Source organism: Heloderma suspectum, chromosome 3 (genome assembly GCF_057233095.1).
Source record: "Heloderma suspectum isolate Gila_16-S chromosome 3, 16-S_ref, whole genome shotgun sequence".
Taxonomy (NCBI): Eukaryota; Metazoa; Chordata; class Lepidosauria; order Squamata; family Helodermatidae; genus Heloderma; species Heloderma suspectum.
The window spans coordinates 213,269,740-213,296,254 of record NC_139460.1 but is presented as its reverse complement, the minus strand read 5'-3'; the positions used below and the strand labels follow the sequence as shown (position 1 = coordinate 213,296,254).

At 44.4% G+C, this 26,515-nt stretch overlaps 1 protein-coding gene across 2 annotated transcripts in view; it reads left to right on the top strand.

Annotated features, from left to right (window-relative positions):
* The window catches only part of CHST3 (carbohydrate sulfotransferase 3), a 53,725-nt gene extending 27,858 nt beyond the window's left edge, over positions 1-25,867 (top strand). The window contains exons 3-4 of one of the 2 annotated variants that reach the window (XM_084841893.1): positions 21,654-21,947; positions 23,640-25,867. In XM_084841893.1, the coding sequence (XP_084698019.1) occupies positions 21,811-21,947; positions 23,640-24,888 (1,386 nt within the window). In that variant the 5' untranslated portion in view covers positions 21,654-21,810 and the 3' untranslated portion in view covers positions 24,889-25,867. The remainder of the gene's footprint in view (positions 1-21,653; positions 21,948-23,639) is intronic. The other variant, XM_084841894.1, reaches the window with a different exon arrangement.
* The last annotated feature ends 648 nt before the right edge of the window (positions 25,868-26,515 follow it).

Here is a 26,515-nt window from a genome sequence, read left to right as displayed (position 1 = left end):
ATTATTGTGCATTCTTCTCCATTTTGTACAGTTGGCTTAGCTACATAATGTTGTGCAGAACACTGATTTTTTTGTGGAGCCATGATAACTATTTGGAAACCTGTTGCTTTACTTGGGACACTTATCTATAGTTCTGACTATGCAAATTTAGCTACAAGAACTGAAAACCTTGGATATTTGGTGCATCCAGAATGGATACCAGTTCTCAGACAGTCCAGACTGCTAGACTGAAAGTGTTCCTACATTTGCAATGGGTATTGTGCATCTTAATGCTGACTCTAGCTGGAGCGGCAACAGATGGCTCTCCTGTTGTTGCTGGGACTCCCACCCATTCCTGTCAACCTCAAGCCACATGGCCAATGGGCAGAGATAACAGGATGTTGAATCCAACAACATTTGGAGGGCCATAGGTTGCTCTATAGGGCCCATGACACTCTGGGGTCAAATTAGAGTTGATAGCACACCTATGTGTGTAAAGTTAGATCTGCTACAATCGCATAGAAAGTGGTAAGGTGTGTGTGTGTGTGTGTGTGTGTGTGTGTGAGATAGAGAGAGAGAGAGAGAGAGAGAGTGATTTTAATAGCATAAGGGCTGCACAAATGAGAGGCACTGAATCCTTCTCCCACCTGCAGCTCACCCCCACAGCTCACCTCCCCATAGTCTCTCCCCTAGGCATTTTCCCGATAAATAAGTCTGACTGGTCCCAGACCATGGTCTGATGGCATATGAGTCAGCCACTTTGCTAAAGCTAAGCCTGGGCCTGTCAGGGCCTAGATGGGAGACCACCTGGGAACCCCATGTAGGCACCTTGAGCTCCATGATGGAAGAAAGGTTGGATATAAATGTAACCAACAATGAATAAAAACTGGGAAGAAAGCACCTGGGTAGAGGAGTGTATGGAGTTAAGTGGCATGGGAGGTGGAGCGGTTAGCATTTCTGACTTGCACACCCCTTTTTTTATTAAAATCAGCCCTGCTCTTCTGGGTTCTATGGGATTGTGGCAGATCCAGGTTTTTAAACAGACAATTCTGCTGCTGTTGTGTCCAGCTTAGGCCTATACTCTTTTGTTGTCAGAGACTTTGGGAAAGGTTGTGCATAAAGAAACTGAGGCTCAAAAAAGAAATGGAATTGAAAGGGATGTGGGAAGCTATGTAAAGAGATTTGCATATTTTATTTCTCCCCCCCCCCCAGTTCCTTAAATGGATGTCATAGAACCTGGGAAACCAAAGAGCAGCCATTGCAACCACACATTCTATTTGAATAGTTAAGTGAGCAGTAGTAGTTGACAGAGGCTTTAAAAATACACAAATGGCTGCAGGGCTCTTTCCCTGCCCATCACTACAAAGGTACTGCAAGCAGGGTTTCAGAAATCAAGTACCAGTCTGGCTCAGAGCTCTTGATCATTCCTGATTTTCAATAGGTTACTTTATGTACTGAGAGCCAGAGAAGTTAACTGAAACGGCTCAGTTGGGAATTGACTCAACGTTCAGAATCTAAAATGAAATACCTTCTTGTCAGTGCTCTGGTTGCAACTCTTAAATGAATGTTTCTTTAAGCCAGCCTTCCCCACCTGGCGCCCTCCAGATGTGTTAACTACAAATCCCAGCATCCCCATCCATCATGGCTGGCTGGGGATGCTGAGAGTTGTAGTCTAACACATCAGGAGGGTTCCAGGTTGGGGGAAGGCTGCTTTAAGCAGTCATATAGTACACTTGCCAGTACTCATTCATTTATTGTGAGTCAGAGGGACATAGAATCATAGAATAGTAGGGTTGGAAGGGGCCTACAAGACCATCGAGTCCAACCCCCTGCTCAATGCAGGAATCTAAGTCAGAGCATCCCTGACAGATGACTGTCCAGCCTCATCTTGAATGCCTCCAGTGTGGGAGGCAAGCACCACATTTATTTGTGGTGTTTGGAAAAACCCAATCCCTTCTACTAATGACTCCCTTTTCAGACAATCTTCATGCATACAGTGAGAACCTGCTGGGGAATGCAGCATTGTGGCAGTCAGGTTCTGTCTCCAACCTACATGCACTTACTGTAAGGTCTGAAATGCATGCAACTGGCTATGGATGAAGGAAGCTGTAGTCCAACACATCCGGAGGGAACCAAGTTCATCAGGAACTGGGAAAGCCCCTTACAGACATTCCATGAATGTGCTTTTGGGGAGGGGAAGTGGCATGGCGGCAGCAGGACCCACCCCTCAAACTACACACGTTTGTTTGAATGTCAGAAGGGAGCCCATGCACATACACAAATGTACGTTGGGGCAGAGTTTGCCACTGTCATGCCACTCCCCCCATGCACATTTGTGGTGCCCTACTTAAACACCTATAAGGGGCTGAACTAGGTTCCTGTTTGCACAAAGAAAATCCTCAGCACATGCAGCTGTACACAGGGGGCTCTTTTCAGACCTTACAATGGATGTGCATTGGTTGGGGATAGAGCCAGGCACCGTGAAGTCAGCTCTCCTGCCCATGTGTATTCACTGTCTGGAAAGGGTGAGCTGAATTCTGCAAGGTAGCCAGAGCAGAATATTTGTGTTTGTTCTGTCTCAGCTCCACATCACCCCGCCCCCACCATCTTCTCTATTAATGTGAGAGTTCCAAGTGTGCATTTTTATGCAACGGAAGCTTCCAAAATATCTCCAGACTGGTGCAAAAATAGTGAAGAGTTACATGTATTTGTGGCAAAGGTATTCAATGAATAAAAAGGGAAAAGATTCCACTTTGATTTGATTCACTGAACTTAATGGAAACTGCTATGCTAGATAAGGTATTTGCACTTACTGTAAATTTGTTCAGGTCTATGCTGCTAGTAGCATAAAAAGAAGACATCAAATCCTTGTGGATCACTTGATATTTAACCATCTGTACTGAAAATATAAACCTTGAACTAGTTGGTTTGAAGAATACTATTCATGATTTCCCAGGGGTTAAGGTGATATGTTCTGAATGCTGCTGCATTCAGGGAGGCACATAGACACTTGCTACTTCCTTGTTCTGGACATTGGCTCATTGATGACTTTGGACCATGGATTAGGTTGACACCTTTTGGTAATAGCTATAGGATACATATAAAAGCGGTGTGATCTGAATGGTGCTTGGATTTGGAGGGGAAAGGGAGTGGCTTTGGCACATTGCTTTGATTAAAGAACTGTGAGGTGTCTCTAAAATTAGAGTAAGCCAAATGAACTGACTACCCAGTTGTCTGTTTCCATATTCATTACTGTGACTTCAGTGGAAGTATTCCTGATTTACATAGGGCCCATTCACATGTAACAGTGGCAAATCCTGGGTTGTGTGTGCAGTGTGTGCTGCCGCCACTTTGAATATGCCACCTCTGGTCGGTCTGATCAGACGTTATTTTGTCATATGTGAATCCAGACACTATGGGTTAATCGTGGGTTAAACAACCCGCAGTTAACCTATGATTGATTCTTAGACTGTGAGTTGTTTAACCCATGATTAACCTAGAGACCTGATTCACACAATCACTGTGGCCCACCATGGCTTGTTTAAGCCATGATGAGCTGCGGCACATTCCAATGTGTGCCAGGCAGTTTTTGAATATTCAAGCTGTGGCTTCCCGTGTTGTCCAAACCTGGGTGGCAGGGGTTGTGCGAGGATTAAACATCCCTTGTATAACTCTTGAACAGGTTTAACCCTCACACAACCCCCGCCGCTGGATTTGGGTGACATGACAAGCTGTGGCTGCCACTTGAATATTAATAATGGCCGCCAGCATGTATCACAGGCCACCATGGCTTAAACAAGCTATGGTGGCTTGTTTTGATCATGTGAACTGTCCCATAGTATATGGGATTTGCACATCAAAAAATAATCTCTGATTGGACTGATCGGAGGTGGTGGCACGCAACCCTGGCAAATTGTGGGTTAATTAACCTATGATTTCCCACGGTTCTGTGCAAACAGGATAATAGATTTTCTGGCATTTTCTGCTTCTCCAGAACAGATTATTATGCTCCCTGCCTCAGCTCCATGGCAACAGCTTGCTTAGAAAGAGTCATCTCCTCTCCCCAGATGGAAGGAAGATGTTGGAATCTGTCTTCCTGATTTGTTTCCTTCTTCTTATAGCCTTGAAATGCTCTCTCTAGCACCAATTTCATCTGTTCTGAGAAGCGAAGCTGAGCCTGTTACAACTCTGGTTTACCACTTAGCTTAAGTCTATACCTGAACTTTGACTTATTCTTAGGTCCATGGCATGTGCATGACCCACCCTAAGTAATCTTTGCCATGTTGCCACTCAAAGATGGGGGATCCTTTCTGTAGTCTGGTATAGTGAAAGTAGTCCATGTGGAACATGCTAAATTTCAGATGAAAGTAGCTTCTGTCTATAGGATAAGGGAGTTGTGCAATCTCTGAGCCAGCTCTTGAAAGCAAAGCTTAACAGTGGTTCCTTCACTCCTTGAGCAATTACTGTTAGTTTTCCTTTATATGCCCCAGCTTCTGAGTGGCATTTAACATGCCATTTATCAGTCAACAGGAAGCAATAAAACAGGCCGAACCTGCAAACAAGGAAACTTTAAATTAAAGGCACAGGAGCTTGTTAAAGACTCGGTATCACTTTCCTTGTCCACATGGGACAGATTGGTGCTGCAATCACATTTTATTGGCAGGAATCACCTCAAATCAGGTCTGGACAACAAAGCTGGTCAACACAGAATAAACTGGATTGCAACAATCTGACAATAGCATAACTGGATTCTCCATAGGCAGTGTGTGAACAAGATGGCAATTCCAGAGAAAAGTGCTAGTGTGACTCCAGCCATACTGGGCAGTATCCACTAGGACATTTATGCCCCACAGATTCTGTTGTGAAAGCGGGACCCACCGCTTACACAAGGGAGATTTAACGCTTCCTAGAGGAAGCCCTGAAATGAGCATAAACACTCATTTTTGGATCAGGACAGGTCAGTGTTCCCTTATATAGGGCTGATCTACATTGCGCCTGCCATCGCAATGAATTCAGTGTCCTGTCGGGTTAAATGCTCTCGCATTAAAACGTGATTATTCACACTCACCCATTTTCCCCATTGCAGTGCTTCATCGAATGCGCGAGCTCGGTTCACACTCGAGCGCTGTGCTGTTTTCCTGCTGTTTTCCTGCACGCGCTTGTCTGATCTCAGATGCTAAGCGGGGTCGGCCCCAGTCAGTAGTTGGATGGGTGACTGCCTGGGAATCAGGCTTCCAACATTAAGCAGGGGGTTGTTCTATTTCTTCAAATAAGACTGAGTTTTACCCCCTCCTATCCCCTGCTCTGGATGTTGTTTTTTTAATTAAGGTGTTATCCTCGCAGAATTGGGGCTTCTCCGCAATGTTTTTTTTTCTAATTCTGGCATAAGATTCGAAGCTTCACAACTTCGATTCTCAAAGATCATGCCTGAATTAGAAAAAAAAACATCGCGGAGAAGATATTTTAATGCCTTAAAACATCTGGAGCGGGGGATAGGAAGGGGTAAAACTTAATCTCATTTGAATGGATAGAACAACCCCCTGCTCAATGCAGGAAACCTGATTCTCAGGCAGTTGCCCATCCAACTACTGACCGGGGCCGACCCCGCTTAGCTTCAGAGATCAGACAAGTGCGTGCACATCCAGCCCTTTCCTTGTTGCTGAGGAAATGGGGGCTGCTGAGGAAGCTATGGAAACAGTAGCCAGAAGAAGACATGGGGCTGTCGAGAGCTGTGATTGGACAGGAGGGAAATACAAACACCGCTGTATATGGACAGGCGGGGGAGGGGACTACAACCGGATACAGGAGCGAAGGCGGAAAATCAGAGCACATTAAGGGGAAATACCAGGATATTAGGGTATTGAAAGCGGGAGCACGGAAGTGGGAAATTCCGGTTCCAGTTCAAGGCGGGTACTGTGTAGTGTGAAAGGCGGGCAGTGAAACCTCATTGGAAGCGAAAAAAGGCGGTAAGTGTAGATCCAGCCATAAGCTCCACTGACTTGCCGCTTTCCAGAAATGAGTGTTTCTGCTTGTTTCTGATTGCCCCCAGAAGTGTTAAATCTCTGTTCCAAAAGTGGTGGCCACTGCTTGCAGAGGGGAATTGTTGGGGCACAACAGAATCAGCAAGGGGCATAAGGGCCCCATTGGAGACTGCCCACTGTTACCAAGCAGCTCATCCTTGCTTTCCAACTCACTGTTTTTGACCAAGACCTGGTTCACACATGCATGTTCATGCATTGATGACATTAAGTGATGGGTTGCATGTGTGAATATGTCACTGCATATAGAATATCACAGGTAGTACTGTCATTTTGCCTTGCATCAGTTGAGATTCAATGCTTTTCAGTGGAGTCCATTCACATGTTCAGCTGCCAGTCATCTAAGCCACTTTCAGACATTTAAATGTGGAAGAGGGAGAGGGTTGCGGTGGCAGGCTCTGTCCCTTACCTATGCACATACAGTTGCATGCACAGGGACTCTTCTATGAATGTGCATGGGGGTGGGAGAGTGGCATTGCATTGGCTGGCCCCACCCTTAAACTAAAGGCATTTGTTTAAACATGAGAAGAGAGTATATTCATCTTCATACAAATGTAGGTCAAGGTGGAGTTCTGCTCCAGCATAGGGCTCCTGATTGCATGGTGTATGCCCTTGGCCATGGGCTGCTAAGGTTTGGAGATGCCGAGATAATGATAAGCCAGATCCAGGTTTGCTTACAAGGAGCCTTAATTGAGTACTTACAGCACACAGGCGTACCCAGTGGTTGGATCAGACAGCTTATCTGGACCCAGAGCCAAGGGGTACAATAGGTTTTATACCATACATGTTAGCAGTGAGGCAGCATGACAGAAGCAAGCATTAATTAGCATTCATTTGCAACTTTCCCAGCATAGGCTACCAGTACTTGTGCAGAGGGAAAACGATCAGAACTTTCCCAGCACAGCCACCTGTAACTCGGCATAAACATAGCCTCACTTCTCAGGCACATCCTAGGCCCTGATAAGATATTAGCCTTCATTAGCATGGAATGTGTTGTGGCCGCGCTATCGACCTTTGACTCATCTCACATGGTCACAGGCCCACTAGCAAGGAAATTGCATTTATAATGAACATAAGCCAAGCATTATGGATCTCTAGGCCCCTCTAAAACTACAGGTGACTTGCTTACACTCCTGGGGCCGTTACACATGGAAACACTTGGGGCTCTTTTCAGACTTCACAATGAATGCACATAGGCTCTCTTCTAATGGGACACACTTGTAAACACATGGATGGATGTATCACACAGGTACAAGCATCAGGGAGTCAGGACTGGCTGTGTTGCCCTGTCACTTGTACACTCATTGGCAGACCTGGGGTTGCATTTGCATAATATTTGAAATGACCCTATTTCCTTGGCTTTTATATAAGCCAAAGCACTTCTCCATGTGTTCTTCAAATTGTATTTTGCAATTTGGTGATAACTATTTTTGCTTAATGCTCAAACCAGATAGTGTAGTTTGGATAGAATGACAGTCATGTGATCATCTTTTTGAGGACTTGATACTTTTGCACCTACAATGAATTTTGGTAGAAATACATATTTGCTCAGAAACCTGTGTTGGACTAAAGGACAAATGTCACGTTACTTACTCAACACTTTAAAAAAAGCTTGCTTAAACTTGCCCCTTTTATGTTGAAGAAAAAGCAACCATTGGGGCCCAGTCTGGAATATGCTCACAATCTGGATCACAGCTCACAATGGTTTTCTACGAAAAATCACTCCCATATGGCTGCTATGTGCCCCGCACAGGTGCTGTTTGCAGTAAACAGTACCACGAAGGGCAAAAAACAGTTGTGTCTTCAATGGGCTGGGCAGTGTGATTTTAATTAGAAAATGACAAGGGGCTTAGATCAGAAGTAGGTTCTGGATAGGAACCCCATGGCTACTTCCTCTTCAAAATAAAAGTGGCCAGTTTAAGCATGCTTTTTAAAATAAAGCATGAATAATGCAAGTTGTACCTTGGGCCCAAAATGGGGAAAATAGGACTCCAGTGGAAACAGTTGTGTTTCCGTGTGTGTGTGTGGTTTTGTTTTGTTCTGTAAACCACACATTTAATTAGATCAACCTTCCCTAACATGGTGCCCTCCAGATGTTTTGGACTTTAACTCCCATAAGCCCCAGCCAGCATAGCCAATGGTCAGGAATGCTGAGAGATATTGTCCAAAACATCTAGAGGGTGCCAGGTTGGGGAAGGCTGAATTAGACCTTAGATCTTCATGATGCAGAATATTTTAGGCATTTTGCATATGCAATGTCATCTGAATGTTCTTACAGTACAGATGTTCCCCCCCTCCCCTGTTCCTCTGCCAGAGATAATTTCAAGGGGCAAGAAACCTCTTGTATTTAGTTTTGTTCAAGTTAGTATAAACTGAATTTCCTCTTTGTGTCCTTTACTAGTGGGTGGTCAGTAAAATTCATTCAAGAGGAGATCTCCTACTGACTTCAGTGGAGGAGGATGGTAGAGCAAGCCTCATAGAAACAGTAAATCTCCACTTAATGTGCATCTCAGAAATCTGCGCAGTTCAGAATATTGAATTGCTAGTGTCCTAAAGAATGGCAGTAGCCACAGGCAATGGCAGCTGTTGCCATCTGAGACAACTGAGGCTGAAGGCAAACAATTTTTTTTATAAGAGTTAGAAGTGGCTTGGGAGAACTTTTGCTTCCCACAGCATACAAACATATTTCTTTTGTCCTGCGGTTGCCTGTCATCAAACAGGTATGGCAGAGTTTTGAATCAATGCATAAACCTGCAAAACATATTTACCAGAGGCAAAGATGAGATCATACTCTGAGCAGCAATTAAGGCTACCAGATTCAAAACCAGAGACAAGTCATATATACCTTTAAATCAGGGATCGGCAACTTATGGCTCTCCAGATGTTTTGGTGTACAATTTGCACAATCCCTTACCATTGGCTATGCTGAGAGCCAGTGTGGTGTAGTGGCAAGAGTGTTGGACTAGGAGCTGGGAGATCCAGGTTCTAGTCCCCACTTGGCTATGGAAGCTCACTGGGTGACTTTGGGCCAGTCACACACTCTCAGCCCAACCCACCTCACAGGGTTGTTGTTGTGAGGATAAAATGGAGAGGAGGAGGATAATGTAAGCCGCCTTGGGTTCCTTGCAAGAGGAAAAAAGGCGGGGTATAAATGCAATAAATGAATGACTGAATGAAATGAGTTGTAGGCCAAAACATCTGGAGGGCAACATGTTGACCATCCCTGCTTTAAATAGTTGGATGCGGAAGGAGATAAGGCAGCTGCAGGTTCTCTTGCCTGTTCCCTCCATAGCCCTATTGTCCACCCAGTTTCTCTGCTTGCTGTGTGGCAGACCTGGAGCCCTAATCAATTACTGCATGTTGAGGATAATAGGGCCAGGAGAAGCAGCAGCTGCACAACCGTTCTCTGGCAACCCTTGAAGCAGTCCCTCTTTCAAACCCCCTTCAACTGTAAAACCTCCCTTTGAATCTCCTTCAGGTCTTACAACAACAACAACACAACAACAATAATAATAGTCGTATCTTCAGCCTCTTGTCCCACCTACAGAAGCACAGCTAGATCAAGGGTGGGGAACTGCTTTCAGCCCAAGGGATGAATTCAGTTTCAGGGCAGCTTTCAGGGGCTGCCTTTCAGTGGTGGTGGTGCTGGGGAGTTGAGGACAAAGGGGGAAGGGCAAAAGGGGTGGCCCCCAAAAGAAAATAAAAACCAGCATATTGAAGCTTAAAGCTGATACTGCCACAGTAACGAAGCCTTAGGAGAAGCATTTCAACCTTTTAGAATGGGGAAAACTGCATAAAAGACCACCGAATGGTTGGTACTTGTGGGAAAGCGGGTGAGGCCAGGGAAGGGGGCGTGGCTATCTGGGGGAACCGCCAAGGGCCAGATTGGGACCTCAGGAGGGCTGGATTTAGCCTCTGAGGCCTGGGTTTCCCCACCCCTGAGCTAGATGGCTCTCTACTGCAAAGGCTGATGAAAGCCAGTGATGAAGACCTGAAAGAGAGGGCAGGGCCAGTAACCCTCGCTCCTGCCTCTATTAAGTGGAGATTTGTGTCCATCTTTCCCTACGCTGTGTTCTTCATTCTTTCTTTGCTTCCATGGGCTGTTCCCCCTTCATAGCAGGAATGATGTATAGGAAGTGACAGCTAATATACAATAACAAAAAGAAGGAGTATTTTTTGGCTTTCAGGCTGAGTTCAAGAGTTTTCTTGTATGATGCAACGTCTGGCAAGGTTCCTCTGGCTCTCATTCACATGGCCCTCTGGATCATCATCAGGCAATAAAGAAATAATAATTTATATCTGGTTATACCACTTCAAAGCAATCATATCACTATATTCAGATCATCAAATGATGCTCTGGATGTAATACACCTGTTAGCTTTTACATGCACTGGGGAGAAAAATTCCCAAAGCAGACAGTAAACATGAAGTTTAGACCTTTGATTTATCAGTATTATTACTGAAGAACTTCCTTCTTCAGTGACTGCTAGTATTATTTCATAAGAGCCAAGTGACCTTGTCTCCCATGTCAGAACCTCCATCACTCAGAGGACCACACAAAATGGCCAAGCCTTGGTTTTGCTAATTTAGCATACAGTTTTAGTCCTTGAACAGCATTGCTCCTTTAGGTGTATTTGAAAATACCACCATCACCTGACATAGGGTAGCTGCAGATGTGATGTGAGCATCTCATCTGAAATGTGGGGAAAACATGTGTCTCCTTTCCAGAGATACAGGCATTTGGGGAGCTTTGGATAAGATGTGGAAGCATGGTTAGAGGAAGCATGATGAGTCACTCATTCTTCCATTTTATGCTTTTGTGTCAAGGTACCTGTAGTGTCTGGCCACGTGTGCTAATTTAGCATGCCCAATACCTACAAGCCAAGTGATGGATAAAAACATTCAGTCTTCCTGCACTATTTCTTGCACTTCCTCTTTAGGATTTTATTAGTATAAAAATAATACTCAGTGCTCCATGTCTCTTTTTATATTCCCCCCATTTTTTAAAAATACTTCTGTTTGTCTAACATTATGATTTTATAGTTGATGTTAGGGAGGGGGATTAGAAAGAAGTATACTCTGTATATTGCAGGGAGGAGAAGTTGATTTGATACATTTTCTGTATTGTTTTATTGTGAAGTAATTTTTTTTTTTTTAAGAAAACCTCTGGGATGTTGATAGGGTCAACACTACCATTAAGAAGGGTGAGATGAAAGGGCAGCAAGTTGTCAGTTGCTCAGTTTATTATGTTTTCAGTACCATGGCAGGTGCCATTTTGATTTTCAGATACCAAAATCTCCTGAAAATTTAGCTCACTCAATATCTGCAATCCAAGTGATAAAAAATAACCCATTCAGCCTTGCTGTACTGTTTCTCGTACTTCCTGTTTAGGATTTTGAATCTTGCCTAACCCACAAATCAGCTTGGATCATTTAACAGAAGTTTACTTTTCTGTGAGTTACAATATTTAAATACACACTTGAATGACATGTAACCCACGGGAAGGTTCCTCTTGGTTGCTTGCCCATGATGTTTTCCATCTTGCTGAGATAAAGGCCATTTTGAAGAGCATCCTCAAGCAAAGTCTCAAATGAAAACTGCAGACCATATTGCTTTGTGAGCCACTGCAGACTTTTAACAATCCCTAGAAAAGCTCATAAACAGATATAACTTTTAAGAGGAGGCATGTGGTGAGACAGAGGTCAATGACTCTGCTTTACTATAAAACTCTTGTCTCAGAGCAACATGCTGTTTGGAAAAGGACATGGTCAGAGAAGCAAAGAAGTTTAAAATGATCTGGATTGCTCAAAGTATTAGTAATAAGCAAATTCCTCACCTAACCCACCAAGTGCAAGTTTCCTTGGGTAACTAGCACAAGAAAATGTTTGTTATCTGTAACTGACCTGAGCTGGAATTTATCCTGAATTAGAAACATTCTGGCAGGACTGTAAATGGAAAGCAAACAACACTTTTTTCTTTTGTTATTTTGCTGGTTTGTTTTTGTTTCATTCTGAACTCTTCTGTAGAGGGTCCAAGTTAAATGAAGGGTAGACTGATCATGCATCTCACCAGCTCTTGTCCTCAATTCAGCCTTGAGTCACTGGGCCTTATCTGCTCATGCTTATATGTGAAAGACATTTAATTTCCAAGTTCATTTATCTGATGGCACCTCATTTGCTCTTCTTTATCATATATTTTAGCCCACCTATCGTGAGAGCCACTTGATGTAGCATTTGTCTTTTCTACACCTACTCCTGTGTTTCCCACAGCAAACACAAGGGTGCAGAACCTCTTTCAGCCTAAGGGCCAAATTCATTGTGGAGAAGGTCTCAGGAGCCACATTCCAGTGGTGGGTGGGGCCAAAGACAAGAGGGGTGGGGCCAAAGGGGCAGGGCCAAAGTACAAAAAATAAACCCCAGCATATTTTCGCATGAAGCCCTTCCTGCCAGTAACTAAGCTTTAGGAGCGTCATTTCAACCTTTTAGAATGGGGGAAAGCTACATAAAAGTAGGGAAACCACGAAATGATAGGTTGTTGGAGAAATGGGGTGGGTCCGGGGAAGGGGGTATGGCAGTCTGGGACCCCCAGAGGTCTGGATTGGGTCTCCTGAAGGACTGGATTTGGCCCCCTGGCCTGAGGTTCTGCACACCTGACTTAAAATGTGAATGGCGGACTTTTGAATTCACATGCCAGGGAATCTGTTGTGCCCAGCACATGTCCACTGGGTGTTTTAAGAACATGCATCTGCCCGTCACGTTTATGAGATTGCTTCAGGGAATATCGGTGTAACACCAGAGTGGCTGTGACAAACATGATTGCCATGTAAAGTGTGAAGCGGCTGAGGGTGCTGGACTGGTAGTAGGGAAGCTTGAGAAATTCGATCTTTGTGAATTCCGATGAGAACTGACCTGATCAACCCATATCCAGGATTACTAGAACAGTGACCTGAAATAGTGCCAACTAGCAGAGTTTTGCCATTGGGATAATGATCTGGGCCTAACCATTCAAAGTCAGGCATTTTAATGCATGTCGGCCTACAATATTCTAGAAAATCTTAACCTTTTCTTTGTGTAATGCCAGACACACACACAGGCATGGATGTACACAAACTCCTTTCTTGCAGGAGACAATGTGCTGTTACCTATGTGTTTAATCTGACATATGATTTGATAAGGTTGCACAGGCAAGTAAATAAAGCAACAAGGTGAGACATGCCAAGGAAATGCAATGGGCAATTTCTTGAGTGGGCCAAACTACTTCCCATTCTCCTCTGCTTCTTGAGTTTAGGATGTGTCAGCAGAAAGTCTAGGACTGCACACTCTTGATAGAATAATCTGTCTGCTTTGTGTAGTACAGCTAAAGAAGTTCAACGGCAAGCTTAAGGTATGCTGTTCTTTGGGCATCCAGTAATCAGACTGTTGGTAAATTTGCTGCTAATTTTCCCGATGGTTTCTTATGAGTTTCCATGTTTTTGATTAAGTTTTCATTTGATTCTGAATTCTGCATTGACGTTGAATGACTTTAAATTTGATTATTTTGGCTACCTTGGATCTCTTTTTTGGAAGAAAGGCAGGATATAAGTCCTTTCAGAAAGAAAGAGAGAGAGAGAGAGAGAAAGAAAGAAAGAGAAATTTCCCTATCCTTTTTGAGATTTCTTGGCAATAAAAATCTGGCCACCAGTTCTGGCTTGGAAGTCAGAAGTAACAATGACTTCGTTGTTGTTTCTGTATATTTTGATGTGAATCTTAAAGAGGATTATTAGTAGTGCATAACGGTGTCTATTTGGACCTAGAAAATTTGCTCCACATTTTTCTGGGGTAGGAAGCAGACAGCTGGGAGTTAAAGCAACACGAAACAAGGAGCACGCAGTGTTGAGCCTTAAATGAGAAACATAACCCTTCAGACTCTGTTACTTGGTAAATTATTCTCCCTTTATGGCAGTTACATATCAGAGCCAATGATGCACGGAGGCAGGGAGTACAATGCTTGGGCCTGTTTCACAAGAAAAGCTAAGAATGCTTTTTTGGCACAACAGTTTTCTTTACTTACTTCTTTTCATTAGAAGTGTGTGAAAAGAGACAGCCCGATCCCATGCATCTTTGCTTGGAAGTAAGCCTCATTCAGTTCAAGAAGACTTACTCTCTCCCATGTAAGTGTGCATAGGATTGCAGACTCAAAGGTTCATCACACATCGCTTTTATCCTGCTATTGAGATGGCTCTCTCTCCGAAGTTTGCGGGCTGTTTAGATGCTGTTACCCTCCAGGGTGTCTCCCGCCTATCTTGTGTTTTCCCCAAACGCAGTAAATGTGGTATTTTTTCCAGCCCGCAGAACAGGAGCACCATGGCCTCCCCGTGAAATTCTCCAATAGTGGGAGAAACCACCGTGTCTGCCTGCTGTGGGCGTTTGTTTTCAGTTGTTCGAGGCACGGTCGGGATGGGATTTGACAGGAGCAAGCATCACCTGCCAATTGCATCTCCTGCCTCCGTATTTCTCAGTTGGAGGGAGAAGAGGGTAAAATGCCCCCCTGCAACGAAGGGAGACTCATCTGATCCCCCACCCCACCAAGCTCAGAAGCAACGTCCTCTGTTGTTTCAGAGCACCCTATTAAGTTCAGTGGGGCTTACTCCCAAGTAAGTGTGCCGAGGGTTGCAGACTTACAGGGCGATCTTATGTCTACTCAGAAGTAAGTCCCATTGAGTTCAATGCAGCTTCCTCCCACATAAGTGTGCCAAGGGTTGCAGACTTACAACACAATCTTACATTTTATGTCTACTCAGAAGTAAGTCGGAGGTTTCCTGGGGGCTGTGAGAAAACGGAACAGCAGAAATTAAGCTACAAAAACAAGGCTCTCCCCACCCTCCTTTGCACACATGCCGGGGAAGGAAGAACTCCCTCAGTTCAGACCACATGGCTGCCGGGTAAAGGAGCCCTTCCTAATCCTGTCAAGAAACCCAAAGCAGGAAGCTCCGGGAAAGATATGGGCTTTTGCAGGGGTTTTGCGTAATGTAGAAACACCCTCAGTGTATGATAAAAGTACTGAAATGGTTCTCAAGAAGTAGCATGTATTTCGGCTTAGCTGCTCATTACCTCAGAAAGAAACTGTAGTGTGGTGGGAAAATTGGCAGTTCTGAGAAAGGCTCTAATCTGGAGTTGTATCTTCCTTTATTTGCCCAAAAAAGAAAAAAGAGAATGAAAAAAGGACATGCTGTAAAATCTGGATGAGGGTGAATGGAGGGGGAGAGGTTGTTTTTGCTTTCTCAAAAAGCAGAACAAAATAGTGTCTTTTCGGAACAACATCAGCATTGAGTTGCCTGCATATAAAAGTTGTAGCTTCCCCTTTGTGGGCAAAAGTAGCAGACTCAAATGCCAGACTAGGGCCATAGGCAGCTGCACTTGAAAGCAGACCTGCAGCAAGACTTTTCCAACTCTGCTGTCTGTTACTGGAACTGGGAAACCTGATGACCAAACTGCATATTAGGTTCAACATACCATTTAAAAATGTACTTAGCCCCTTCTATTTCTCTTCCTTAACAAAAAACCCCAGCCATGAGTGGCAGCGGCAGGGTGGGGTAGGGGATCCAGATTGGGACTGCAGCAGGGAAGAGGGGATTAACACATGCCCTCCTTGCCATTTCCCCACTAAAAATAACCCTTGAAACTGCTATTTGCCCCTAAAGCTGCAAAAAGCAGGAAACTGGCACAGGAATGGATTCCCCACCCCGATGCTGTGATCCCAGTCAATATCAGCACAAACACATAGCTGCTTTTTCTTAAGGAAAGATAAGTGGCAGGTCCTAATCATGTTTAACATAATGTGTCATTTTGGCCCTGAGATGGAGCTGCAGGCTAGGGCTGAAAGTACAGCAGGCAAAAGATACTACTCTGTTGCCCAGTCCTGGTTAAGAAAGGAGGTTGTTTGTATTTTTTACCAGGCCTTGAAATCCAGAGACTTCATATCGCTTGCCAGTTGCACTGGGTTGATGTTACACATGCCTGTTCCCTTCTGTAGTTTAAGAGACAGTTTGTTAATTGGGGGAACTTCTTCATCGCTGGTGTGTTCTAGAAAATACGTTTTTCTCCTGTTGTATTCCTATTCAGATTGATAGCACTTTATAATTATTGCAAAAGATAACATTTTATAACTCTAGCAATGTACTATCCAGAACATTTTTTCCATTTATCTTTAAATCTACTAAGCATATGGTATTCATAAGCATTGCACATCTGGCTTGAGCATGCCCTCCACTTTCTGGGACTAAATATACGGCTTCCCAAGTCTTTATGCATATATATTGGTTTGAAATAAAAAAGTGAAGAATAAAGAATCTATTTATTACATAAATTCCTGGTTAGAAGTGCATGGGATTCAATTATAGTCATGTGATTTTATACCAAAACCCAAAGGCAGGCCAAATGTCTTTTGGAGAGGGGGAGTTGGTTATTAGCAAAACAGCACCTATGCCAAGTGAAAAAGTATGCTGAGGTTCATGCACCCCTGCAGGAAACTTGAGTACAGGCGTGTTAACGAAAGGGTTGTAAGATCCATCCACAATTGGATGAATGTCACACACAACTTCATTTACCCAGTACAGACCCAGAGGCTGGAGACTGGCAATAGTTTTCAGATGTTTGGAAGTGCTTTGAGAGAGAGGTATCATTAATTTCCCCTGGTGTCCATTTTCATTTCTTTTGCTGCACTGTCAACTCTGGTTCAGCAGGTTCTGCAGGTTTTTGAAACAATACAAACCCCCGAAAAGCCTGTTTATCTGAGGCAAAACTAGGATGAGTGTACACACCACAAGCAGTTATCCCGCTTTCAAACAGTCTGCAACTCCCTGGAAAAAAGGCTTTCTTGAGCCTGAGACACCTGTTCCCAGACTACAAATATGTACAAATTAATGGTAATCCATCATTCAGACATGCTGAAATCTTGATTTGTGCACATAATAAGGGGCAGTTTCACTTAACTAGGGATAAAGACAAAGACGTGCCCTTTTAAGGTTTATGCAAACAGATTTTTGCAGCCAGATAAACTATTCCATGGCAATAGGCGTCCGTGTAAAATGATTCTTATCTATGTTGGATTAATGGACAATAGCAAGGCTGTGTCTCTTTCTACTGGCTGCCTTTTAGTCTCCTGCTGAGTTTTTATCTTACAGTTAAAAGTTAAAAACTATATGCCATATTATTAAGGTTTATACTTGGATTAAATATATTGTAACTTTCCCTGGACCTTTCAGATTGGGTGCCATAAGGGCATCTGGAGGCGTTAAGGAGGAGTAATCCATAGACAATTCCATTTGCCCAAGAGTTAAAAGAAGTGGCAATATTTTATAGTGGCATCATTACTGTACTTGTCCAGGATATCCCTAGTGAACTAACATTAACAACTGGAATTTTGAGCAATTGCTGGAGTGTCAGACCCATAGAAGCGATGCCAAGTAGTGAGAGCATTGCAGTATTTATACGTTTAGCCAGCACTTGCTCACACAGTAATGGGGCGGGTTGGTTATGTCTCTTCTTTGCTACTGGGGAGTTCTGTGTTAATACTTATTTTTTAAAGAATTGAATTTCTAAAATGAAACACTGGGTTTGATCCAGACTTTTGTCATACTTAGTGTAGGCCCATTGAAATCAATGAGGTTTACGGTCATAATCTGATGCATGTTTAGACAAAAAAAAGTCCTACATCTCCCAGCATCCCTTCTGCCAGCTATGCTGGCTGGGGCATGCTGTGAGTTGTAGGATTTTTTTCCCCTATCTAAACATGCATAGGATTTCACCAAAAGTTAATTATGACTCTCTAATCCCACTGATTTCAATGGGTAAGTATGACTGAGTCGGGAGCCAACCCACTTAAGGCAATGTGCAAAACATCAAGACAAGACCCATAAAAGCCTGTGTAAACAGAAAAGATTTCAGCTGGCTGTGGGCTGCAGATAGTATTGGGGATAAATAGATCTTACTTCGCAGGGAGTTTGAAAGCATGGATGCCTCTATTGAGAAGACTGCCCTTTCCCTCCTGGTCTCCTAGCCTGGTATTTGCAATACCTTGGCAGAGCAAGAAGTACAGAAATATTGGGGTTTTGACTTGGATAGGGAGAGAGCAGGCTCAAGCTAGTGCAGTTTTAATGAAGTGCGATCAAACAAAGAAGGGGTGCTTCCTGCCCTTGGTGGGATTCCCTTTTCAGGGCATGCCTTAGCTCCAGGCCCCCAGCCTCTCATTTACAGATCAGAGTAACGCCTATGGGCTTCTGCAAATAAACAGCTGGTGGGATGGGCAACTTGTGCTTGCAGAATGTAGACAGTTGCATTTCAGAGCTCCTCAGAGCACAACAGTCTGAAAAGTGGGAGGGCTTGTGGCTGAGGGGAAGTGCAGCAAGGGGTCTTTTTAGAAGATTTATTTTGGGAACAGAGAGATGTAGAGGGCAGAGGTTGATGGATGCTCTCAGCAGCTGCTTCTCCTGGGCAGGATGAAGGGTTGCAAAGAGGAGGCGGCCCCCTGCTTTTTGAAATTGTTCTCACTGTTAGTCGGAGCCTTGTTCATACAGCAAAACAGAATCACCTTCAAGCCCTTGATGTAGACATCGGGTCTCCATATTCTGAGCATCCCAGATGTTTCCTCAGTTGTGAAGGCAGCACACTCAAAAGATTGCAGAGTGCTGTATATTCCCAGTGTGCATGAGATGTGAAGTGTCCTGTTCACATTAATTGAACAGCCCCTGCCAGCATGGCCGATGGTCAGGAATGCTGGGAGTTGAAGTCCAAAACATCTGGAGGTTTACTTCCTGCCCAATCCTGGTCTAGACATTTAGAGACCCAAATACAGGATTTTGGAACTAACACTGCCCATGATACATAATGTCCAATTTGCCTGGCATACTAGGTCATGTGATAGCTGTGCAGTTTTTATAGAGTTTGAAGCAGTATCTGGGGGAAGTCAAAACTAGCTCTGAGCAGTACAACCAGCATTGGTGCAATACAGTGGATTGGATCCGGGATCTGCCTTCTACAAGAAGAAGGGACTTTCCACGAGAAGATCCTTGTGCAAGATCTTTCTGCCCAATTTTTGGGGATCACCCACTCTTCCTCATAGCAGGGTCTCCTGACTCTCTGTGCAGCATCTTCAGTGGGCTGGAGAGGCTGTCGAAGGAAGGAGGGGTAGGGTCCACTCTCATCAGCGCAGTTGATCCAGCTTAAATCTTGATCCAACTCAGTGTATGGTTGCAGGTTCCTACTGGATAGTACCTGTAACATCACTGATGATGAAAAGCACAATTATCCTCTAATCTCTAGAGCAGCTTTTAAAAAGTTTTTCTTCATATTTTTTTTTAAATATGATAAATGTTGGGTTCATATCCACCTTTATAAGTGCATATCCACTGTTTATCAGGTAGCCCTTCATAACAGAGCAAGGCTAACTGCTCCAAGAACATGTTCTTATTTTTAAATATCATTGGGTTGTATCCAATGGCGGCTTGGCTAGCAGTTTGTGCTGGATGGGGCATCCATTTTTCACCAGCCTCCCTCCATCCACCCACTGCAGCCCCACCCTGAGGTTTGGGGTCTACTCCTGAGGTTTGGGGAACTCACCAAAACAGACTGGGATATGGTGCAGAGAGATGCAGGAGGTAGCGGGATGGTGAAAACCGAGTGCCCTACCTTCTTTGAGCAGAAGCGCTTTCCACTAGCAGAAAGCCGCCTTTGAATACAGGCTATTTTTTCCTTTCAAAATAAACTGGACCAGAATCTGCTTTGCAATTTGGTCTGGTCTGTTTCTCCACTCTGTTTACTGGTATGGGGTTCAGGAGAAAGTATATGAAATGGAATGGAGCAGGACAGGGTGGGGAATCCATCTGAGCTTTTATCACATCCTCTGGATGTCTCCATTTTGTACATCTAGGAACTGTCCTTTGAACTCAAGGGGACAACTTAATTCTAACTATCGGGAAAATTGGGTTTGTTCATTCACTCTTACTGAGGAATGAAGAGGCCTTATACCGGGGCAGGAGAATTAAAGCAAATACTCAGAGGAGCAATGATGGCACTCCGGAATGGCACTAGCAGTGCTACCCACTACTACCAGAACTGACTTGGTTCACATGTAACAACAACCCTGAGTATGGGTTGTCATTGAATCGTGGGTTGTTGTTACATGCAAACCCTGAACTGTGGTTTAACTATGGGTTGTTAACCACGAACAACCCAAGGTTCACAACCCAACAATAAACCATGCGTTCCCTTCCTGGGTTGTTTGGGATTAACTATCCATAGTCAAACCATAGTGCAGGGTTTGCACATAACAACAACCCACAATTCAGTAACCACCCAGGCATTAATGACAACCCTACTTATAGAGTAAACTCCCCAGGGAGATTTGCCTAGCACCTGCATTGTTATCTTTTTGATGCCGAGCAAAGATCTTTCTTTTCTCCCAGGCATTTTAGAGACCTAGTTCTAGGTTATTATGAATGTTTTATCAATCCCTGTACTGTTTATTGTTTTGCATTATATTGTATTTTATTCTTTTAAATATTTGTATTGTATTTTATATTTTTAACTATACTCTGGCATTTTAGTTTTTTAACTGTTTCTAATCCACCCAGAGAACATTAGTTATTGGGCAGATTAGAAATACAATAAATGAATGAATAAACAAACAAATAAACAAACCCATACTCTGGGTTGTTTTTACATGTGAACCAGACTCTAGATTGTTATTACGTGTGAACCAGGCCAATATCTTCTGTAATAAGGACTTTTTTCAGAATATCATTTCCTTCTTGCCCCTGAGTTCTGGAGGAGAATTCCGCTCTATGTGTCAAATGTGATGCGCTAGCATCCAGAGTGTGGGAAGTGCTTCTGAAAGAGCAACCCCCGGCCACCTTATTTACTGCATTCCATGGGCAAATAAAGACTTTTTTTTTTCTTTTAAGTTGTCTCGTTTTGTTTTTAAAGCGGTTGCTAGTGGTTGGTAGATGGTGCTGTCTAGAGGCTATTTTTATACCACAGATTGGCTGTTGGTCTTGCAGTTTTATTATTGTTTATGGTGTGGCAGTTGAATTTGTTTTCAATTGATTTTTGTGTTGTATTATATTGTGATCCAGTGTTGTAAGTTTTTATATTAGGATAAATCACTTCGGGTGCTCATAGGAAAAGCATACAACTAACAAATATGATAGATGATCAATCAGTTTCTGTTGAACAACAGGAGTGACTTTCTCTTTTACTGCTACTGTTGCTTTAGCCCTTTTCCAGCACTGAGGGGTGAGGGTAGCCTTACTTGTTGGGTGGAGGCCAGTCTCTAATATTAATTGCCTAGGAACCTGATCAACAGTTTTTTGTGCCTTCCACTATGTAGCCAGTATAGTGTAGTGGTTAGAGTGCTGCCCCCAAGAGCTTCTCTGAAACTGAAGTCAGCCTTCGGGCATAAAGATATTCCCCAACCCTGGTATAAAGGCAATGTAAGACAAACTTCCCTACACAGGAGCCACACTATGTGGGAAACTGCAAGAAACCTGTGTGCAGTTTAACACATGTGGCAAGCACAAACACACACATCTCTTTGATCCAAATATGCATGCAGTATGTTGACACATCCTGTTTTTTCCCCTCTCTCTCTCTTTCTGTGCAGGGCAACAGCAGCGGACCCCTGATAATGGGAAATGAACACCAGACAATGCTTTTGAGATAGCCAAAGAACAGTGGGGAGTTGAAGGAAGATTTTTTTTTCTCCATGAGCGGGAAAGACCTTTTCTCTGGCAAGCCCTTGAACTCTATATTCTCTCTCCATGGATAAAGGACATATGTTACCTCACGACATCTGGGAGCTGCTGCACTGCCTGAGGATGAGGAGCAAGTACGCCATCCTCCTGGTGTTTGTGGTAGCCCTTGTCATAATTGAGAAGGAGAACAACATCATATCAAGGTAGGGGGAAAGGAGAACTATGCTGGAAGAGAGGGTTTCTCTGTATCCTAGCATAGCCTTCAGGCTGCTACTATATCTTACCAAGCTTGCAGGCCCCAACTTGCTACCAGCACCTCTCCAGCCTTTTGGAACAAGGTAAATATCTGCATCTCCTAATCTGCATTAAGCTGCCTCTTTATCCAGGAATGCAGCCAGGTTTCTCTTTTAAACACACGCACACACATGCGCGCGCGCACACGCACACAAACACACGCACCGTTATAGGCTGCACCAATGGACTGGTTGAATCAGTTTGATACAAACTGAGTTTATATCTCTATCTCTATCTCTATCTCTATCTCTCTATCTATTCAAGAAGAATCTCCTAGAGAGATACATGAGGGAATTTTAGTTAAGTGCAGCTTTTGTCATGGTGAGCTGCACTTAACCAAAATCCATTCCCACTACACAGCTCTTAAAAGTACAGGAGGCCTGTCTCTCTTGGCATCTGGTCAGCCTGTTCATCTTCATAGCTGCTTTGGACAATCGTTATAACACTTTCTGTACGAATCACAGGATTGGTAATATTGATATGCCATCTGTGTTAGTTGTCAGGTGTCTTTATGCAACCAAACAAACACAACAGTAGTTAACTGTTGTACGCAGAGAAGTGTTTCCATTCCCAAATGTCCCATCTTGCAACCCACGAATACAGAATTGAAGATCAAGTTATCTTGCCAGAGTTGTCCTAATATAGGCAGCAGTCTAAGGTAGCAAATAGCAGGCAGGTGTTGCTACACCCAGTCAGCATCACTGTTTATGAGGCAAGCGTTGGCTTGACAAACAAGATATAGCCTATGATTTTTGGACACATGTCCAGGGGAGTTTGCTCTGCATTCTCGTTCTGTTCTTCACATCAGCCAGCAGTGAGGCCCAACATGCCTAGCTACTGCACCATTCATAACTTGACCACATTCTGTAGAACAGCTATGGGAACCTCTCGCTATGAGGAACCTCTTGCTATGAGGAACCTAATATTGCCCACAAAGAGCTGACGATCTGCTTTTCGGCTGAGTTGTGGAAAAGTCCCCATCATCATCCCAGGTATGCCTCAATAGGCATAAAGATTGGGACCTCTCCACAGCTCAGGTTCTGGTCCTTGTTCCCATTGTAGCACATTGAGTAGGGAGGTTTAAACCTCCTCCTCACCGTGATGGGGATAAAAATGCCCCCCTCCTCAGCTGATATGCATGGATCTGCTGAGGGGGGATGTGTGTGTGTGTGTCTATGTGAATGGGGTGTGTGTGAGGGTGTGTGTTTGAAAATGTTTGTGGAGTAGGGGGTGCATGCCACCAGTGGGCAGGGCCATTGCTGGTATGCAGCCCTCAATGTCCTTCAGGCCAAAAATGGTTCTCCACACCTGCCCTGGAATATGCTTTGATTGTCTTTGCCATTCACAAGGATTCTGGGGCAGGTGCTCTGGAGTCCCTCAGTTGACAACTCAGTGGGGAAAACACTCCATGAGGTTAGGAGAACACTTCCTTAAGGATTAGGTGGAAAATACTGCATTTTTTCTGTCTTGAAGGAAATAGCTTTTTATTTCTAAGGCCTGAAGTAGTCTCAAAACAATGCACACGCACGCTGTCATTCCCACTCTCTTTAAATATCACTGCTGTTATCAGTCTTGGTGATTTTCTTCTATTTTCTTTACAGGGTGTCAGACAAACTGAAGCAGTCTCCGCCACCCCTGCTGGAAGCTAACAGCACAGACTCTGGCTTGGTGCTGCCGGAGAATGGTTCCCTCCTATCCCTCAGCGAGCTGGATTTGGCTTTCTCCCAGCTCAAGAGCCGGCTTCAGAATGTCACTTTGCAGCTAGCGGGGACTAAAGGACTGTTGCCAGCTCCGGCTAAGGTGTCACGGAAACATGTGCTCCTAATGGCCACCACCCGCACCGGTTCCTCCTTCGTAGGGGAATTCTTCAACCAACAGGGCAACGTTTTCTACCTCTTTGAGCCACTGTGGCACATTGAAAGGACAGTGTCCTTCGAGCCCGGTGGTGCTAATGCCGTGGGGTCCGCCCTTGTCTACAGAGATGTTTTGAAGCAGCTCTTCCTCTGTGACCTCTACATCTTGGAGAACTTCATCATTCCGTTCCCAGAGGATCACCTGACTCAGTTCATGTTCCGGCGGGGTTCGAGCCGCTCCCTGTGCGAGGAGCCCGTGTGCACGCCTTTCGTCAAGAAGGTCTTTGAGAAGTATCACTGCAAGAACCGCCGCTGTGGTCCCCTAAATATGACGCTGGCCGCAGAGGCCTGCCTGCGCAAGGAACACATAACACTTAAGGCAGTGCGGATTCGGCAGTTAGAGTTCCTGCGCCCCCTAGTGGAAGACCCTCGTCTGGACATGAGGATCATTCAGTTGGTACGGGACCCTCGGGCAGTGCTGGCTTCTCGTATGGTTGCTTTCTCAGGTAAGTATGAAACCTGGAAGAAATGGGCCAGTGAAGGGGCAGCGACTCTCAACGAGGAGGAAGTGCTGAGGCTGCGGGGCAACTGTGAGAACATCCGGCTCTCGGCCGAACTTGGTCTGAGGCAGCCGGCATGGCTACGGGGTCGCTACATGCTGGTCCGCTATGAGGACATTGCCAGGTCGCCCCTCCAAAAGGCCAAGGAAATGTATACATTCTCTGGCATCACCATCACCCCACAGGTGGAGGAGTGGATCCGGAAGAACACGCAGGCGCCTCAGGATAGCAATGGCATCTACTCCACCCAGAAAAACTCCTCTGAACAGTTTGAGAAGTGGCGGTTCAGCATCCCCTTCAAGCTTGCCCAGGTGGTGCAGAACGTCTGCAGTCCAGCCATGAGCCTGTTTGGCTACAAGCTGGCCGGCAGTGCCGAGACCCTTACAAACAGATCTGTCAGCTTGCTGGAGGAGAGGAGGGCCTTCTGGGTCACGTAAAGGCAACCTTTGCTGGTGGGTTTTCTGTACCATTGCATTCTGTGGGACTGAGAAAGACAGAAGACGAGAATTGTTGGGGAAAGAACACATAGTGGAAAGGGTGGAAAGGAAGCCATCCCTGCCTCACCTGCCTCGCGCTTCTGCTTCTCTTGTGGTCTTTGTTCACACAAGGTGCTTTCTGCTTTTCCTGGGAGCAGATGTTGCTTGCTGACACACTCGAGGCTTCTTGAGGGATTATAAAGGTGGCCAAAGTTTGACTGAGGAAGAGTTCAGAAGCTGGCACAGAGTGGAGGATGAATGCTGGGTTCCAGTTTCCCTACCTCATGTCCACTGGGGGTGCTATCCATTCATCACTAAACATCCAAAGAGAGAGAGAGAGAGAGAATATTCTATTTTTGAAAATACATTTACACTTAAAAAGAGAGATCGGGTTTCCATCCTGCTGAGAAGATGTGAGGAAAGCAAGAGTATTGCACTGATAATGCCTAAGGCAGCCTTAAAGGACTTGTCGAGCTGATATTTGGGGAGGGGAAGGAAGGTGTGGGGTGGGGAGGAAGAGAAAGGAAGGGAAGTTGTTTAACAGAACTGTCAGAAAGGAATCTGACTGCTTCATCATTTAGACAGAGGATGTTTTGTACATGTTCTACTTGGGGCTCTCAGATAAATTGATGCCTTGTTTAAACTTGAGATGTGACTGGCTCACACAAATCACCAGGGTTGGTGGTGGTGAGGGGAGACATGGAGTGGAGCCAAAGGTGGCTCTATCCACAGTAATAAAGGGGACTTTGGGCTACAACACAAACAGTTTCATGCACTTGCTATGTTTTGTCTTGCTTTGCACCTAAGCGCTTGCTTGGATGAGTGATTTTAAAAAGCAGGCTATGAAAACAAGATTCAAAGAGGGAAAGAATGGAATGGTATACATCCCTGGGGATCAGCGTTTCTTGGTGACATCAGTTGCTTTGTTCTCCAGTAGTCTAAAAAAAAAAAAGGAGTCTGCTGTCTGATTTTCTCACTTGCCGCTGAATTAGTTGTTATTGAATGTCTTCCAGTGTCTGGAGACAGTTAAGCGACAATGGCTGCTTTCTAGCCTGGTGATAGAAGGGTGTGACTTTAACTGTATCCCCCCCCCCCATTGTTTTTGTGTCTGTTAAAGTGCTGGTTGGAAACTGCCAATAATTCTTCTCTGCAATATAGACCAGGCTGTTGAAGCACAGTGAGGAAGAAATGAAGGGCTAGCAAATGCAAATAAGTGGAGCTTGTCAAGTGATAGGCAATGGAAATGGTTTCTGTAACAGCAAGATACAAGGTCTCTGATCACAACAAGGAATTCCTCTTATTTCTTTCTCGTTGAGGGTTCTATTTTTTTGCTTAAAGCACCTGCAAACACCTAATGAATCTTTAGCACCCCTTCGGCCCTGCTAGTAATCTGAAGCATCCATCAACATATTGCCTGGAATATGTGTCCTGGAAGGAAATTTGGAATTACATTCCAGATGAACTTCCCAGAGGGAAGTGTGTGAGTCTGTGGTAGCAAAAATGATGAGTCTTGTGGTACCTTGAATAATGGCTAGGTTTTCATGGACTACAACCCACCTTGTCAGATGCATGAAGTGTTATTTTGCAG